Here is an 18,466-nt window from a genome sequence, read left to right as displayed (position 1 = left end):
CACACAAAGAAGTTTTACAGAGGTCTGTTCTACATAATAATACATTGTTCTGCTCAAATTGGACTATATTTGAGCACATTGCTCGGTATAACAGAGGGGCAACATGGTATTACCCTGTGTGGATATCAGCAAAATCAGCTTGATTCTATTTGTATTTCCTTACAGAAACACTCCTAGGTTCGGTTAAAATATTTAGTGAAGACAGCTTTCAAGGCAAATGCTGACTCTATCTATACATATACATATATAGAAACACAGACACACACATATATATATATATATATCACCGGGGCAATGTTTGTTTTGTGTTTTGGATGAGAACATTTACCATTAACATTCTTTGAAAGTAGTCCTGATGAATTGACTGAAAAAAGCTAGCCCCATTCTCGCCGTTGTCGAGAAATGTATACAGGGAATAAGAGGATTATTGATTGTGGCTTGGAATTTGGGGTTAAAGCTAAGCAAAGTTTGAAGGCAGCTTCCTGATAGGAACGTTTTTTGGCCACTGTCCCTCTACTTTTGTGTCTAAGCAAGCAGCACTCTCAGAGGGCCTTGTGTGTTTTGTTTTGATACTGTTTTGGTTACACTGCTGAAGGAATAAACCAGATTTGCATGACAGTCCACACATCTCTCTTCTGCTATCTATCACTGAATGCATTCATCCCCACAACCATCAAGGAATACATAAGGAGTCGTAGAGTGACAAAGCTTCCCTTTCTTCAGATCCTGGAATTTATCTCTCACTTCCTATGCACAGCACAACCTGAAGTGTTTGCTGAGAGCTTCATTTTGGGGGTGTGGGGGCTTTTCACAGCTCCTAGGCACCGAGTATGTGTGAGTCCATTTCTTCTCACTGCATGGCAAGTGGCTCTGAGGCCCGGGGGTGGGGGGGGGGGATGTATCCGGAGCCTGGCCCAGCTCCAGTTGTCTTTACCTCAGAGTATATTGTGATGCTCCAGTCATGAGAACGGAAAGACCAGTGGGAAACTTGTATTCTCATTTACATCGTCCTCTGTGCTATCACATGGTTCCCAACAACCTGAATTAGATAAGTATATCCAAGCAACCTGTCATTAATGCTAACTTGTTAATTATTATGTAAGCACATGTTGTAGATGGTAGCGTGGCATTGTTGGCAAAGCCTTTGACAGAAGCTCATTAATTATGCAGCCTGGACACCAAAGACGCTCCTTTTGAGACATATCCTGTAGAGTTTTAAAAATGATTACAATACAACAAGAATTCTTCACTGACCTGACCATGACATTAAATGTTCTTTGGTGAGGTAAAGATATAATATGTCGACTCTAATCTTTAAAGCTGTTTCCCATCTTAACATGGTGTGTGTGCTTGTGATTGTGGATATGTGTGTGTGTGGCTGTATGCTTCCTCTTTCCTCTTCATCCCCTTCTCTCCAAGCCGCAGAGTGTTGCTAGGACAACCCCTCGTGGTCCTTGCTGCATCGCAGCGGTCCTCAATGCCAGCACTCAGGGAACCTCCTTGCACTGGGAAGGCAGCATAAAATCGGGATAATCGCCGTCGATTATGGGACACAATGGGCTGGCGCTTCTGAAAGATTCATTCATCCTAGAAAAAGGGACTGTGGAGGGGGATAGAGAAAGGGGCGCCTTGGTCCCTCCGCTGCTCTCCCACGGTGGGCACAGGCATGACATCAGTGGCCTGAAAGAACTGGCATTCTGGAAATGCCCACTGCCCTCCCTCCCTCACTATACCCGTATACCCCCTCCCATTCTAACCCCCTCCCTTCTTTTCTCACCCATGCCAGTTTGGATGCAGCGCTTGGCCGGGCATGTTGGGGCCACTGCTGCTGTTTGCGTGTGAAACAAAGCCCTTCAGAAGGAAGAGAGAGGAAGCAGCGAGCTTCACATGGTACCAGCCAAAAGCAGGGATGGCCGCTTGAGCCTTCCCCTTCACAGGCCCCTCTTTTGGCTGCGATGTGCTGGTGTGACCCCAGTACCCCCTTCTCCCCTAGTGTCCCTCTTACTCCCCCATGTAACCCCTTCTTCTCTGTCCCTCTCTCTCGCGCTCATCCTGAAAATACTGCCTTTTCCCTGAGAGGGCCCTTTCACTGAGTATGACATGTCTAGGGATTTAGGATGAGTGATTTCTCATGACACAACCTTTGCCGACAGGGACGGGATTCCTCTGGCTTTTGTTGTGCAGTTGGTCATTTGTTTGAAGAGGAAATAGCTTTCCAACACATTTCCCTAATTAGAATAATGTGATACTGCTCAATACGATGTGAAGTCCCATGCTGCTGGGAGACTAGAGGGAAATCAGCGTGACACCATCCTCACATGAATCACGTTGGTCATTTTGGCTTTGGAGTTAAGCACTCTGGAGTTGTGTTGAATGGTGGGGATACTTAAATCTATGAATGTTGGACTCTGTGTGACTTGAATGGGTGCATCTAATTTTTGCCAGAATCTTTAAAAACATATCTGTCTTTTTTTAAATGACTATATATTGAAGTTATTGAAAACAATAGATATTACATCTTAACCATTGAAAGAGATCTAAGTATTCATTATTATATATTCTCTTTGACCAGTGTGACTAAAGAGTAACTACAGTGGCAAGCATCATCATCTGCTGTCCGTCAGGATGACCTCAAAGCTCCCAAACTGTGACATTTAAACATTAACCCTTCTAGCCGTCATTGCTTTGTCGTTCTATCAGGAAAAGGGCTACTTACAAAGCACTACTGTCCGCACATGCCATTAGCAGGCATCATCATCTCATCTCTCTCACTGTCCTATGTAGCCTGATGAGTCTGAAAGGGTGCTCTCTGGGGGGGATTACAGTGTCCAGGGAATGGAGGGTCCCTGAGGGATTTGACTCTTAAGCTCAGATATTGACTCCTCCCACCACTTTTTTTTTTTCAATTTTGTATTTATTTCCACATTTGTGTGTGTGTGTGTGTGTGTGTGTGCCCTGTGTGTGTGTGCCCTGTGTGTAGCTGGCTGTGGGTGGTAGTGTTGGTGATGAAGTCAGGGGGTGGGGGCTGAGGGGGGTTTGCAGACTTCAGGATGGGGCAATTCAGGTTGCTGTGGCTGTGACTCGTCTAGGCTGTGTTGACTCGCTCCTCTCTGGATGCTTTGGAAGAACTGGTGGACAGCTGAGGGCTGCTTGCTGTCAGCAGAGTTCTGCGTTTACCTCGGACCTTACCTGATGACATCTGGCATCAGCTTTGGATGGAGCACCAATTCCTTGAGCTGATTCACTTTTAAATACCAAAGGCTGGAGATTTGATTCTGGTCAATGTACATAGTCCTTACCTCAACTCCAACAGAAATGACGTAAGTCCTCACATCCCATATGCAGTTCTATGCTTAATATTTTTTTTACTTTTCTCTATATTTCTTCTCATTAATTCTCTGTGTACGTGTAACTACACTGTTAATCACCAAATGAAGTGTCAATTAAATAAAAGAAAAACTCTATTCTTAATTGACAATAATTTACATGGATTTAACGTCCCTCAGTTTGGGTTGTATATCAGCTGAGTTGAAACCAGGTGTTGTTTTAATAAGTCCATCGTTAGCCCTTCGTGGATTAATGGTCCTGTAATGCAATTAATCTGACTAAGCCCTCAGCCAAGATTAACCGGGTTTATAAAATGATCCCATTAGAGACTGAGGAGAAGAAACTGTGTGGATCCTTGTGTGTGTGTGTGTGTGTGTGTGTGTGTGTGTGTGTGTGTGTGTGTGTGCGTGCGTCTGTGTGTGTGTGTGTGTGCGTGCGTGTGTGCGTCTGTGTGTGTGTGCAACAGCATGTTAATGTCATGACTTTTACATTATTATACCCTTTTCTGTTGATCTCAATGGATGTTGAATTTGTAAGCTTAATATGTGCTATTTATTCTTTATGAAAGAGAGAAACATATAAATCAAAGCTAATACAATGTATAGTAAGGAGATTTTCCCTCCAGTACAAAAATTCTTTCACATTAAAAACAACTACTGATGATAGACAGTCCGCTATAGTTGATTTCTCTTTGCTGTAGATTTTCATTTTCATCTATCATTTGATCGCACAAGCCCACTCTCTCATCCGTTCCTGACTTGGTGAGAGAAACGCTAATGAGAGGATCGCGACAGAATAATATCCAACCTCTGTAACATCCAACGTCTGCTTCCTCTCTGTCTTAGTGCTAAAAATAATGAAAGGGAGAGAAAAAAATGAGGAAATTCAATTAACTGGCCTCATCTCTCTTATGGAATGGGATTACATGGTAATGCCAATTTTTCAGGGTTTTATTCCTGGGGTTTGACTAATTCATGCGGCTATCATCTGAAGTATGAAATAATGATGGTGACTGTTCGCCTGCTGTTTGCATGTATTTTCTGTATTTCACACTTCACTTTGAAATTAATAAGAGGAGACAGGACTGGTCCATCTGTGTGCCTGGAAGCTGACCAGGTGGTCTTCCTATAGGCAAACTTACAAAGCAGCGATACAAAAAACTGGGGGAGGTGTGTGTAAATGTGTGAGTATTTGTGTGCGCTGTGTGGAATTATTAGTGACTACTCACACAACAACAATAACTCCACAAAGAGCCTTTGGTTAAGAAGAAGTGTTCTGCCTTTTGATTCGAGCTCCCTGTCTTGCCTTTGATCAAGTTTCAGCTTTGAAAAAAAAAAAACTTGACTGCCAACATGATTAATTTCTATGAAGTGTTGTGACTTCATCGTGGACAATGGGGGGATGTGTGAGGACAAAAAAACATTGACTCCACCATTTGTGAGTTTAAGGCCATGAACTCCAGGGGGTTAGGTGAAAGGTCAGAGCCATATTATTTCTTCTTTGGTTTTCTCTGTGATCCATCACAGCAGACATTTCCATGGGCTTATTGGAGATCAAAAGTAACACAGAGACATTTTTGATTCCTCATAGACAAAAAAGATGTCAAACAATTTGATAGATTATTCCTGTGGCTTCATGAGGGGAGGATGGATATAAAGCTCTGAGAGAGTTGTTCAACACCTGCCTAACTGGCATGTGACAGACACAGCTGGCTCTCTCCTCGCCAACAAACACATTCACACCTCGCCGGAACTGCAGGAAACTGCTCCGTGCTGCTTGTAATGGGAAATCACTTTTCATTCAACTAATTAGGCTGTGTGACCGTGCCCTCTCTTCATACTATGGCGTTTGAGAAAGAATGCGTTAGTGGGTGTATGTCTCTACAGACAATATGTTTGCGCCCCCTGTCTTGAATAAATGTTTTAATAAGTTCACCAGGGGAATTTCTCTCTGATTGCAATTTGCATACACTGAAACCCCGCACATTCAGTAGTTTATTGGAAAAAATATTAGTGAATTGATGTAGTATTTTGAAATATAAAGTCTCCATAGCTGAAATTTGTATTCAGGATCCAATCTGCTTCGTTGTTTGCTAGGTGTATGTCAATGTAGTGCAGTACGCAGCAGCCCCTTGCTCTCCCGTTTCGGGACTGTGAGAAACAGCATTTCGGTCTTTCTGTCTGTACACACAAATTGAAAGATTGACTATAAAGTTGACCTTGACTTTGACACTTTTCTTTCAGTCTATTGTCGATGATAAAACACCGTCCTGGAAGTTTGTATAGTTACAATATACACAGCCTGTAAATACTGAGCAGATTTAAATTGACTCAAAGTGCCATGTGTCTGCATGTCACTCCCTAAGGAATCATTTTTAGAAGCAGTCGCTTGTTGTCAGCTTCCATCTGTTGGGTGCCATGGTAACTATGGGCAGAGAATGAGTGACAACTTGGTAACACACTTGAATGCTTAACATTTTTAATCGTACACTTTTTTCTTTTAAACCATACACCAGATAATCTTCAGAAATATCATCCACATCCAAATGATCGGCTCTTCTCTAATTTTCTCTTTTTTTATTGTAGAACAATGAGTAAACTAATTGCTAGTTTTTACATTTGTAAAAATGTCAGGAAATGCTTTTTCAGTTTTATTTTTGAAATATACTGAATACCTTTGGGTTTTGGACTGACATAATAACAAATGTAAAAATGTCACTTACACATTAAGATTGACATTTTTGTACTACTTCTTAATTAAATCATCAGATCAATTGCTAATGAAACATATTTAGTTACAGCCCTAGTAGAGTCAGTGAAGGAAAATGTTAGATAGCACAGTATTCAAAAATAATCTTGCAGGAGACCAATGTGATATCTGACACCAGAGGCTTATTGGATCTTACAAGGAGAAGGGATGAATAACAATATGAGATGCAATCATGTTGACATGTGACCTAAAGAACAGAAATGATGCCTTGTTCTTTCTCAGTGACAGACCAGAGCCACATTAAACTGATTCATAATACTTTGTGATTGTGTGTTATAGGAGTTTATTTTCATGCATTTTTGTAACAGTTTCTTTTTTTCTTTCTCTCTGTCACAGTGCCAACAGTATGCCTAAACAAGTTGAGGTGAGGATGCACGAGAGTCACCTGGAGCCCATTGAGGCCAGGCCTCAGTCCAAATGTGCCAACATCTGCTCCAAAATGTGCAAGAACCTTCTGCTCACACTCACCATTCTCGGTAAGTGACCTCATCATTGGCTTATTATTGTTCTGGTTGTTCTTTTTTTTAAACAAAAATAAACAGGACATGCTAAAGAAGGACATCGACCACCACTGAGCTCAATGTTCTGTTAACTCAGGGCCCAATTATGTAGCTCACTCGTAACTTGAGAAGGAGATGCCATCTGTGCTTGTTCAGTGTAACAGACAGTGAGATGACTGGGTGTCCTGACCTTCCCCAGTTCTGTGCCACCTGTTGCTATCAAACACTTACTGTGGCACTAGACATCCAAACTGCCTCTGGTGGTGCATGAAAGATATTGTGATTATAGCAATGGCTCACTAGGCTACAGGGGGAGATTTAATGAAAAGAGGAAAGGGCATAAAAGTAGGGATATATTTTCTGGTAATATGCCCTGAATCGGATGTGTGTTTAACCCACACCTACCATTTTAACTTTGTCCCAATCTTATGAATTGAGAAAACTTAGTTAAACTGTATAAAAATAAACATGTATGAATATGTAGCTGTCTGTCTGGGTCCCACTGAAAAGGTTGTGTGTTTGTGTGATTATGTGTAATGTGTACATCTCACCCCACTTGGCAGGAATCACAAAGCAATTGAGCCAGCATGATCATTGATCATCTGTCACTTGGCAGATAAGAGCCTGAATGGGAACTTGCAAAATGGCCAAAGAGAAGGCACAGGAAATCAAGTGCCTTCCAAAACCATTGGGTGTGCATGATCCACATGATGTTTCTAGACTGGACTACAGAATACAGCTTATAATATTAAAAAAACAAGCTGGAAGGCTTCTTCATTCCAGTGTGTGTTGCTAAACAACATCTCGGCCTGTGTGATCTTTGGCAGTGTTGTGGTGGCAGAGGAAGTGCAGCCATGGGGGGATAGCCGGAGTTTGTGTGGTCTGAGATGGAAAAACGCAGAGGCCAACTGTCCAGCCTGGTTGGCTGGGCTGCAGGGGGTGTTGGAGCACATAGAGGTCATGTCTTTACTTTTGGGGACAAAACCACTGGGTGGCAGGAAAAGAAGCCTTGGTTGGAAGCGCCATAATTCAAGGGTCAACAGTGACTTTGAAAAGAGGGGGCTTGTCTTTTGTATGACACTTTCTAATGTTTCTCTTGTCCCCCCTTTTTGTTAAATCCAAGTATTAGTCGGTTAACCTGCCACAAAGTGAGAAGAATCCTTAAAAACATTTTGGGTTTGTACAGATTACAGAGCTCTACCAGGGAATCTGACATGCTTGCCTCCACCCTACTGCTTCAAAGAAATCTGATCTTAATCCTCTATGAGCTTTACTTTCTCTCAGCAGGTTTCAATTTTATCTCCTCAACCCACTGTCCACTTTAAGCATGAAACAGACAGCACATTGCACAGCTCCAAACATATGCAATGGCAGAATGCAGTATGAGAAATAATTATTAAGACTTTTTAAATTAGAAAATAAGAGCCCATTTGTTATTTCACTGATTATATCCAAGGGGTTCCTTTTAAACATAACACACCAATATGAAAAGGATAACATTTTTGGTAATGATTTTTTATTCATGTGTAATATCTGATTTTCCTGTCGGTTTCTTTCCTGCTTCTTTTCTAGTTTGTTGTTATACACGCTTGCGGTTTCACTCACTAACACTCTTTCTTGCACTTCAGGTGTGATCTTGGGAGCTGTATTTGGGTGTTTGCTTCGTGTTGCCTCCCCGATCCACCCAGACATTGTCATGGTGATTGCTTTTCCCGGAGACATCCTGATGAGGATGCTGAAGATGTTGATCCTGCCCCTGATCATCTCCAGTTTAATCACAGGTGGGGTAAAAATGATGAATTGTATTGGATGATTCAGACACTATTAAATGTTACTACTATGATTGAGAAGTAGTATTTAGTCAACATTTCTGTTCAACACGTCCAGATAATCAAACACCATCTTGTTTTTGCTACAGGTCTTGCAGGTTTGGATGCCAAATCCAGTGGTCGCTTGGGCACCAGGGCCATGGTGTACTACATGACCACCACAGTTATTGCTGCTGTCCTGGGAGTCATCCTTGTATTAGTTATCCACCCTGGCAACCCCAAACTGAAGGAGAATCTGGGCGAGGGCGAGAAAAATGACGATGTGTCCAGCTTGGATGCCTTCTTTGATTTGATCAGGAACCTGTTCCCAGAGAACCTGGTGCAGGCTTGTTTCCAACAGGTAATGGAGGGCAACAAGAACAAGATGATACACACATACTTAGTTTGAGTCAGGTCAGGTGCTAGATGCTTAGAAAGTCTGTCTGTGATATCTGGATGTCACCGCTAATCTTTGATGAGTGCAATCACTTATGGAATATTATTTGCTGCATATATATCAAGAGAGACTCAGAAGCTTGATTTTCTGGAAATAGGTAGGCTTGTACAGAAAAAGCATCCTTTAACTTTGAATCCAAATGCACATTGGAGAGGAATTTTTAGGGGTAGATTAGAAAATATGATTAGAGTCATTTGAGTGGCCTTGAGTCACAGGGGACATCATATCTGCATTAATCACTTTTATGTTTTCCTCCTTTACCTCAGATACAGACCGTGACAAAGAAGACGGAGGTGCCTTTTGTTGAGGATGTCAATGCAACAACCTTGGAAGGCCTGGTGGCTAACATTACCAAGGAGCCCATGTTTATCACCAAAAAGACCCTGCAGTTCAAAAGTGGCATGAATGTTCTGGGTATGTAACAAACCAAAATCACTCACAGTATGTAAACTGTACAATTAATGTTTACCAAGACTGGGAGTCTAGAGACATGCTAACCGCTCTGTGAGGCTAATGCTAACATACTGATGTTTCGTACATACAATGTTTTGCATGTTCACCATTCTAATAATAGCATTTTAGCATGCTATCATTTGCTTATAAGCACAAAACAAAGTGAAGGTGATGCTGATCTGCATGTGTTTAGGTTTGCAGTTATTCTGTCATAAGACAATATAAAAAAAAAAATATATATATATATATAAAAAGTCAGAAGATCACCAAAGTCATAAGGATTCATTTCCTCGGCCTAATTAATATCTCGTCTAGAATTTACGGCAACTCATCTAATGGTTATTGAGATATTCTGTCTGGGCCAAAGTTGTGGACCAACCAACATACATTGCTGTTCCTAGGGCCAAGCTAGCATGGCTAAAAGTAAAAGCAATATTAACAGTATTGAAAACATGTGGACAAACCTAATGTTTTTTGCTGTGAATGTAAACAAAATCTCCTAATGATAACCCCTTCATGTAGTAGTCAACGCACCTGTCCATGAGGATATTCAACGTTTGATACATTTATTATTTTCTGTCACAGGTCTGATTGGTTTCTTTATTGCATTTGGCATCTGCATGGGCAAGATGGGAGAGAGGGCCAGGCTCATGCTTGAATTCTTCAACATCCTCAATGAGATTGTGATGAAACTTGTCATCTGTATCATGTGGTTAGTATCACTTAAGAATCTCATTGAAACTCATTTGAAAACTCAACTATAATGAGTCAGAAATAACTGAAAAGTTATTTCTCAAGACATTACAGCATTTGTAAAGGTTATAGCTTTGGAAACTGAATGTTTGTCCTGCCAAAGTTGTCGTTCTGCATTAGTAGTAACAACTAAAGCTCCGTCGTCTCTCTAGGTACTCTCCCTTCGGTATTGCCTGTCTCATCTGTGGTAAGATCATCTCCATCAAGGACCTTGAGGTGGTAGGCAGGCAGCTGGGCATGTATATGGTCACCGTGATCATTGGCCTCATCATCCATGGAGCTATCTTCCTGCCCAGCATCTACTTTGTTATTGTCAGGAAAAACCCCTTTACCTTCTTCCTGGGCATATTCCAGGCCTGGATCACTGCCCTGGGGACAGCCTCCAGGTCAGATTCAAAATAATAGCTAGTTTTTTTTTTTTGTACGTATACAGTCGAAACAAAGTATAACCAACCTTCTGCTTTTGCCCTCCAGTGCTGGTACACTGCCTGTCACCTTCCGTTGTCTGGAGGAGAACTTAGGTATTGACAAAAGAGTCACTCGCTTTGTGCTCCCAGTTGGTGCCACCATCAACATGGACGGAACTGCTCTGTATGAGGCAGTGGCAGCCATCTTCATCGCGCAAATGAACGGCATCCACCTTGACCCTGGTCAGATTATCACTGTCAGGTCAGGAGACACTTCAAACATATCATATTTTATAGGTTGTTGTTTTTTACACTGTTAAGCCAAGATATATCATGATTCAACCTGTTATAACATTTGAACAATCCTTCTATGAAAAAAACATTTGATAAAAAAAAGCAAGTCTTAGTTATAACAGTAAGAATTGCAATTCCAATTGTTTTAAGAGGGTTTAAATGGACTCCTGAGGATGTTGTTTATCAAACACAGATAGCGCTTAATAAATGAGGACAAACACAGCGGCAGAATAGAGGTGTTTAACAGTGGACAGTAAAGCCTCAAAGTAACAACTTCAAATCCTTGATTTACATGCGAGCAAATAAACCACAATGAGGAAAAGAAAACATGTTTTCTTGTCATGTTTCATGCTTAGCAGTAGGAAAGACATCAACCAAGTATCGCTAACTATCTTCCCCAAATGCTCTTCTGTTAATAGAGTGAGTCAAGGATGTGCAACCTTCACCTTGACATTTATATGGCATATCAATCTACCAAACCCTCCAATTTAACATCCCATCTGTTACATGTAAACCCCTCTTCATGTGTGATGGAGCCCCCTCTCTGATTCTCTTCAGCTGCTCCTCTTTATACAAGTACCATAGAGAATTCATATTTTTTCATCAGTAGCTATGTGGAGTGGATCATGTAATGTTCATTGGCTTCTGAGGAGTAGCGTCAGGGTGTAGGGTAGGTTGTGGAGGATGTGCTTAGGTGAAGTTGGCTTGGAGCATGTGATTGAGTCCTGCTTTGCTTTGTCTTCATTCAGTCTGACTGCCACCCTGGCCAGTGTTGGAGCGGCCAGTATTCCCAGTGCCGGCCTGGTAACTATGCTCCTGATCCTGACTGCTGTAGGCCTGCCAACCCAAGACATCAGTCTGCTGGTTGCTGTTGACTGGCTGCTGTGAGTTATAAAAAACACATTGCTATTTTGTAATAACATGTCGATCTTCTCTTGGTTTTCTTTTTTGTTCTATGTATAGAAGTCCCTATAGTGATAAAAGAGAAAATCATCTTTTTAAACTGGATTTTCTTTCTTCAGGGATCGATTCAGGACCTCAGTCAACGTGGTGGGTGACTCCTACGGTGCAGGCATCGTGTACCACCTGTCCAAGGCTGAGCTTGAGGAGCTTGATGCACAAACGGCCAAATCCGATGACATCGAAATGATGACGAAGACCCCGTCTTACTACGATGACATGAAGAACCACCACGAAAACAATTCCAACCAGTGCGTCTTAACCGCTCCCGCTACAGCTACAACTAGCACAAACGCTACTGCCACTGCTAACAATTCTGTAGAAATAGATGAATGCAAGGTACAATTAATGCTTACAGACATAGAGACTTGTATATAATCCTCACTGTTGTTGCATGCTCACCCTGCATGTTTTCTGCACTCTTGTTTGTTTTATTCCTGCATCTCTGTACATATTAATGTCAATACACTCACAATACATGTTATTTTAAGACAGACGTGAAGCTCAAGAACAACAGAAGTATGTGCACGTATGTATTTCTGACTACTGGAAAAGCAGCTTTTGTGTTGAATGCATCCAAGAAATGTAAAGCCAAAAGGTGTCAATAATCAAATAAACCAAAAAAATATTCTGTGCAGGCAAATGAGTGATGGATCAGCTCTATAGTTAGCTTCATCAGATGACTGTAACCTGTTGGGGATTGGCTCTAATTTAAAAGGCAGAGTCAGTTAATCCTCATCACGACCCTAAGGAATTATTTAGCAGCCCTCCCTTCTATCAAACATTCATACCGTATTCATTTTCCAAAACATAACGTCTCGATAGAAGAAGATTTTCACTTCATTTTTCTCTTCTCCTCCCATTTGATTCAGTCTAATGACCGATGCAATCCATTCTACCTTATCTTACAATCATTAAAATGTAGTTGATTTTAATTCTATTAAGAGCTTTATTCCCAAAGGTTCACCCTCTCTTGCCAAATTTAAAATACGATGGAAAGTGTTAGATCTCGTTAGCAGCTCCCCTACATATATGCATATTCCACGCTGTCAGTGAGTCATTCCCACTTAGGTTTTTTTTGAATAATTTTGACACCAGCTATTTCTGCCCATTGTGAGAACTGTGTTGTGAAATGGAAAGCTGTGAAGTAGCTCCCTTAATGTAAAACATAATGCACTTTGAATACCGTCTTTAATTTATTCCAGGCTTTAAGAATAATGCATGGGAGTTCAGAGTGCTTGTTCCCTGACTCTCACACCCTGGCGGAAAAGGTCTACTGATGATCCTATTCATTTATTAAAGGATGTAAGGTGTTGCCTAGCAACGCTGGCAAACTGTTACACAATTAATCTGGCCATCGAAAAAAAATTATATCCTCCTTTCCGACTCTATAACTGACATTTAACACAAAGGCTTGCTATTTCCAGTATCCACAATGACTGTTTCTCCGTTTGTTGGTCTGTTTTGCCTGTGAATAGCATGACTACTTTCTAACCCTTTCCAAAGACTGTAGAGAGCTGGATAACTAAAAACCTAACAATGCATTTATTCTGTAGTTTGTGTACCTTGTTTTCAATGTATTCTGTTTATGTTTGTCTTTATTCATTGTATTATCATTTTTTGTTTCTGCCTTCAGACATTTTGTTCATCATTTATGTGTGGTGTGTTCCTAGTTCAGTTGAAGAAAACTTCCATAAGCATGATCATCAGTGCTCCAACTGAAGTTCAAATAATGCTTTTAATAGACATTTATGTATGTTGCAAAATTGCTATGATACCTAAGAGGCAGTGTTTTAATTGCCAGAGTACCATTGCTACCGCAGCCAAAACAACAGAAAAGAATGTGATAAATCTTATCCTGGTTTTAACCTTATACAATGTTTACAGCTAGTGTGTTATTTAATTACCTCTACTTAAACCAGGATTTAGCCGAATTGATTGATCAAGATTTTGTTTTTTTATAGGACAGTAAGTCATAAATGATAGTTTACCAGGCTTTATAAGCTCTGTAAGCCTGATTGAGCAATCACATTGCTTGGCTGAAACTAAGTGGGAACACAGAATTTAAAATGCAATGTTATTTCTGATCCAACGTTTAATTAGAAATGAATTGTGTTTTTCTCTGTGCCTTGGATCAAGTGTTTAGTTTTTCCTGCTAACTGCTTACAGGTAACCTCAGCCACTAACGGCTCTGCTGCGGAGTGCACGCTTGTTGAGGAGGGACCATGGAAACATGAATAATGGCAGCACAGAGATCCCCTGCTCCTGGGCTCCACAAGCTTTCCTATCTGGTGATAAAAAAGAGTGAATGAAAAAAAAGTCACACAAACAGAACTACTAATTGTTTTTTATGTAGATTAGTTTTCTTTTTTATTAGTCCCTTTAAACGTTTTTGTAACTGTCTATCTGACTGATATATAATACTAATTCACTTAACCGTGAAATAATAACAGAGGTATACTTAGAGCACAATTGTGTCCGATTAGCATATACTTGCACATCATACTTCAAGGCTGGGGGAGGGAAGGAAGAGAAAATAAAATGTAAGATAAGCTTTTCATAGCAATACATCTCAGTTCTAGATTTGTGGGAGGAGTTATTAAGATGAGAGAGGAATTGGCTGTGTAGCATGGGAAGTCCTGAGATTAGCTTCCAAGTTTAATACCGGTAGTTCATTATCCTAATGACAGAAGATGAGCTGGAGTGAGAGCATTATTAATGACAACCAGCGTGATGTTTGTACACCAATTATGACTCTCTTACTGTCAGATATTTTAAAGTGCATCTGACTGAATAAGCCCAATATTAGCCTCTATGTCTGAGGTCCAGCACACTGATGAGAGGGTAGGAGGCCACACTGAGCCTCATAACCTACAAGCACAGACACAGTCGTATTATAAAGCACAAATTATATCATGAACGACATTTTTCCTCCCCCGTTTGTTTTACTCTAAAGAAAAGGGACTTTTTTTTCTTTATGTCACCTGTTGAGTCAGTTGTAAACTTGTGTGTGTTTGTGAGTAATAGAGAGAGAAGAAGATAAAGAGAGCTGGGGTTAAGAACACGACCAATTCAATTATAGGGACCAAACAGGCAGAAAATCAATCAACTCACTGAGGCCTTTGAACTGCCTCCGTGACGTCACTCACAACAGATTTTTCCAGCATCGTTCCCCAATTCAAACTGACTGGCACTGCAGATGATATTATCACATTTTTTGACTAAACCTCAAAGTGAATAAAATCACTGCCCTAAATATGCTCTCCCATTCTTCCCAAAAAATATCAGTGATGCCAATGAAATTAAAGAACATTAGCACCAAAATGACTATTGTCAAGACAAACAACATGAATAATTGACAAATCTGAATAATTAGTAGCACAAAAAAGAGATTATATAGAGCACAAATAAAGATAATGAGGCTCATTTCCAGTTAGTGGCATAATCAAAGTCATGCACATTACCCTTTCATGTCGACACTGATCATATTCCAAGTTCAAATTTTAGCTTTTTAAAATACGATAAGGGACTGCAGATACTCAGGCTTGTATGTTTATTCTTTTACACAGGAATGAAATATTTAAATCTTCATATGTTTACCTGCTCACTGATGAGCCTCGTTACAATGGCCTTCTTAAAGCACACGTTTTCAAAGCACTGACTCTGAAAATGTTGACAGTTAACTGCATTGTTGAAAAAGTTCAATTTTATAATATGATAAGATGCTGGGAAGGCGCACACACATATTTTAGACACATTCCAGTGGTTGAAGGATACTCGACATGCGTACTCTCAGAAAGAACAGACACAGATATTACTGACAGAGTACACAAAGTGAACCACCATTTTTTTTTTGGTGGTAGATCAGAAACATTCAGCTGTCAGATGGATTCTTGCCTGCACAAACAAAGATAGATCAGTGGTCTTGCTCTCTTCCGGGAGGCTTGCCAGCTTCTTGTTAGCCAGACATAAAAAAGTAAACAACCATATATATTTAACCACCAGAGCTCAAGACTGTTTCTTCAACCCTAGATGCTGCAGCAGTGTGTCCATATGGTTGCAAAGATGTTTTCAGGAAACTCAGAAAAGAACAATAGACACGTCACATGCGTTATTCCACAATTTTGCCAACTATCAGGTATTAAGAATCCTCTCATAGAACCAAATAGCTGAAAGAAACTGCAAACACAGAAGCAAAGCTGGACTACTGGCTGTTATTTTATATTTTTTTAAGCTTGTGTGCATAAGAGGTGAGACCTCTGTGATATGGCTGTGGATTAGATTTCCTTATCAGTATTGTGTCCTTCTCTCCTGTCTTGTTTCCTTTTATTTGTGCTTAATGACAACCTTGCCTTGGAGATGTTCACTTCAAACAAACGCCAACATCAAATGCCAATTAAAGTAACACTAGGGAACTTAACAAAAACAATTAGCGTAGCACCCTGTCCTTTAGTTCCCTAAAACACTTTTATTTTTAAGCTCAGCTAAAAGAAGTGTGCTTTGATACAACAAAGACCGCGCTTGGTGTTCTGCCGTACACACTACGTAGACTGACGCACAAAAAAACAAGCATGCACACACACACATTCACTTTTTTTTTCTTCAAATGCATAACATATAAACACACGCAAACACTGTTAAACCTCGAAGTCACTACATTTCTAATCAGTGGGAATGCAGAGCACAGCACTGACACCTCAACAGGCCCCTGAGCCTGACCTTTTGAACTTGTGATCTTCAGGAAAAGAAAATGAAAAAATCTTTCCAGTGAGGAGACAATTTAAGGTGTCATCGATGAGGATTGAGTGTTGAACCACTATTATGTTCCAACACGCGGTTTTAGAAGCATGAATTGAATAAAAATGATGATTATTTTTTTGCACCACTATCTTAAAAGCATGATATTTTGAAGTGCCTCCTTGCACTTTGTGTATATATTGTAGGTAACAGATGTTTTTTTTTTTCTTTTGATTTATTTTAGGGGGCGTTGAAATGGTTAATAGGAATATAGTTTCAATTCTGTGACATTTTTAATGTAATCCTCTAGAAAAAAATATATCATCTATGTCCTGAGTAAAATTAGATTAGACAAAATGTATAGAGAGGAAATCGTGTAATAAATTGCTTGTTTTTTTATTCTCTAATAGATGTTTACTAGTTGTTTTACTTACCTGTCACACACCAATATATAAATATCTTTTTTTTCATCTAATGTAAGCGTTTTGAATGTTTGTTCCATGGAGATATAAGCAGTGTGCACTCATTTTCATTGTACATAAATAAATATATAATTGTTCTGTTCAGTGGCGATGCAGAATTTATCGGAAATTACAGTGATCACGAACCAAACACTGTTTGCATGACAAAGTGAAAGAAAGAGAGAGAGAAAGAAAGAAAGAAAGAAAGATAGCAAGGGGACGTTTTTGGTTTGAAAAAAGGGGGCCAACATGAAATATATTTTGGTGGGAATTACTGTGATCAAGGTATCTCAAAATAGAGACAAATAAAAAGGAAAAGATCAAATTTGCCCTGTATGTAGGATAGAGCGAGGAATCAAACATAGCATAGTAGTGAGATGCATTCAGAGGCCTGTTAGAGAGCAACACTCCTCAGGTGACTCATCTGAAACATCTTTGTCTTTTCATTAAAAAAAACTTGCTTTAGTCTCTGGCATTTGTGTTTACCTGGTGCATTTAAAGCTGCAAGACATTGATATAAATCTTTTAGATTCTGTTACCCTGTCTTCATGCCACAACTTCACACATTCGACCTCTGATGTGCCATCAACATCATAGATGTTTTTTTTTTTTAAATCCCACTCGGTAAACTGCCTTTACTCCACTTGCCTTTGCTTTTTACACTATGAAGCTATATGCACGCACAAACACCTGGAACTTGCCGAGCTAAATGGTACTGATAAAATGGAAAATGATTGACAGTATTTTAAACAAAGAGCCAGTTTATCTTTGAGCTTGTCCTTTTCTACTGCAATGTGTCTTTTTGAAGAAACTCCCAAACAGAGCTGATGTCTCACTGTCTCAGTCCTGCCTACAACGTGCTTTCCTGATCTTACTTTTCTAGGCCTTCCCTCTTTGTAAAGCTGTTGTAATTTTGATGTAAAGGCAGAGCGTATGTGAGGGGGAGAAACAATATTGAGAAAAAAAAGGACAAAAAAAATACAGAATTCTTTACTTGGGCTATGGTATACATAAAAAATCTGTTTCTACATATCAATAAGTGTTGTACCTTTGGTGTACATATACAAATATAACTAATAAATGTTGATTCATAACTAAATGGCTTTTTCACTGTGTGATTTTTTACATCTTGTCACATGATATACACTCGCAAATTAATTTTCTATGTCTGTTAGTGTAATTATAACTCCCAAACTTTCAGGATATTTAACCTTTTACTGATGTGTTATTCAAAAAACATTATCAAATAAAAAGCATTAATAGATGCAAATTATAACTGAGGGAAATATAATCCATAATCATTTTGATTACAAAGGTAGGGGATGAATAGATGAAATTGCACAATGAACTGCTATTTGTATGCTCCAGGCACCCTTGTCATTTATGCTCTATCCCCAGAGCAACCACAGACACTAGTGATTATTAACACCTTCAGAGATGATGCACATGCTAACAAAAAGAGCGGGAAAATGATAATATGCTCTATCAGACCACAACAGTCCAAAACCAGTCTGATCCATGACGTGTCCAGCAGCTTACG

The 18,466-nt window shown here is 39.9% G+C and overlaps 1 protein-coding gene across 3 annotated transcripts in view; it reads left to right on the top strand.

Annotated features, from left to right (window-relative positions):
• Nucleotides 1–18,025, top strand: part of slc1a2b (solute carrier family 1 member 2b) — a 29,129-nt gene extending 11,104 nt beyond the window's left edge. Inside the window, exons 1-11 of one of the 3 annotated variants that reach the window (XM_063906102.1) lie at nt 3,062–3,320; nt 6,433–6,572; nt 8,225–8,377; nt 8,515–8,765; nt 9,128–9,275; nt 9,900–10,026; nt 10,220–10,453; nt 10,542–10,736; nt 11,518–11,652; nt 11,791–11,979; nt 13,898–18,025. In XM_063906102.1, the coding sequence (XP_063762172.1) occupies nt 3,283–3,320; nt 6,433–6,572; nt 8,225–8,377; nt 8,515–8,765; nt 9,128–9,275; nt 9,900–10,026; nt 10,220–10,453; nt 10,542–10,736; nt 11,518–11,652; nt 11,791–11,979; nt 13,898–13,901 (1,614 nt within the window). In that variant the 5' untranslated portion in view covers nt 3,062–3,282 and the 3' untranslated portion in view covers nt 13,902–18,025. Of the gene's footprint in view, nt 1–3,061; nt 3,321–6,432; nt 6,573–8,224; nt 8,378–8,514; nt 8,766–9,127; nt 9,276–9,899; nt 10,027–10,219; nt 10,454–10,541; nt 10,737–11,517; nt 11,653–11,790; nt 12,068–13,897 lie in introns of those variants that run through there. The other 2 variants (XM_063906117.1, XM_063906108.1) reach the window with 2 other exon arrangements.
• Nucleotides 18,026–18,466: the final 441 nt, after the last annotated feature.

The sequence above is a fragment of the Eleginops maclovinus genome, chromosome 2 (genome assembly GCF_036324505.1).
Source record: "Eleginops maclovinus isolate JMC-PN-2008 ecotype Puerto Natales chromosome 2, JC_Emac_rtc_rv5, whole genome shotgun sequence".
Taxonomy (NCBI): domain Eukaryota; kingdom Metazoa; phylum Chordata; class Actinopteri; order Perciformes; family Eleginopidae; genus Eleginops; species Eleginops maclovinus.
Note: the sequence above shows the minus strand (reverse complement) of the source record. Positions and strands in the feature narration are given on the sequence as shown.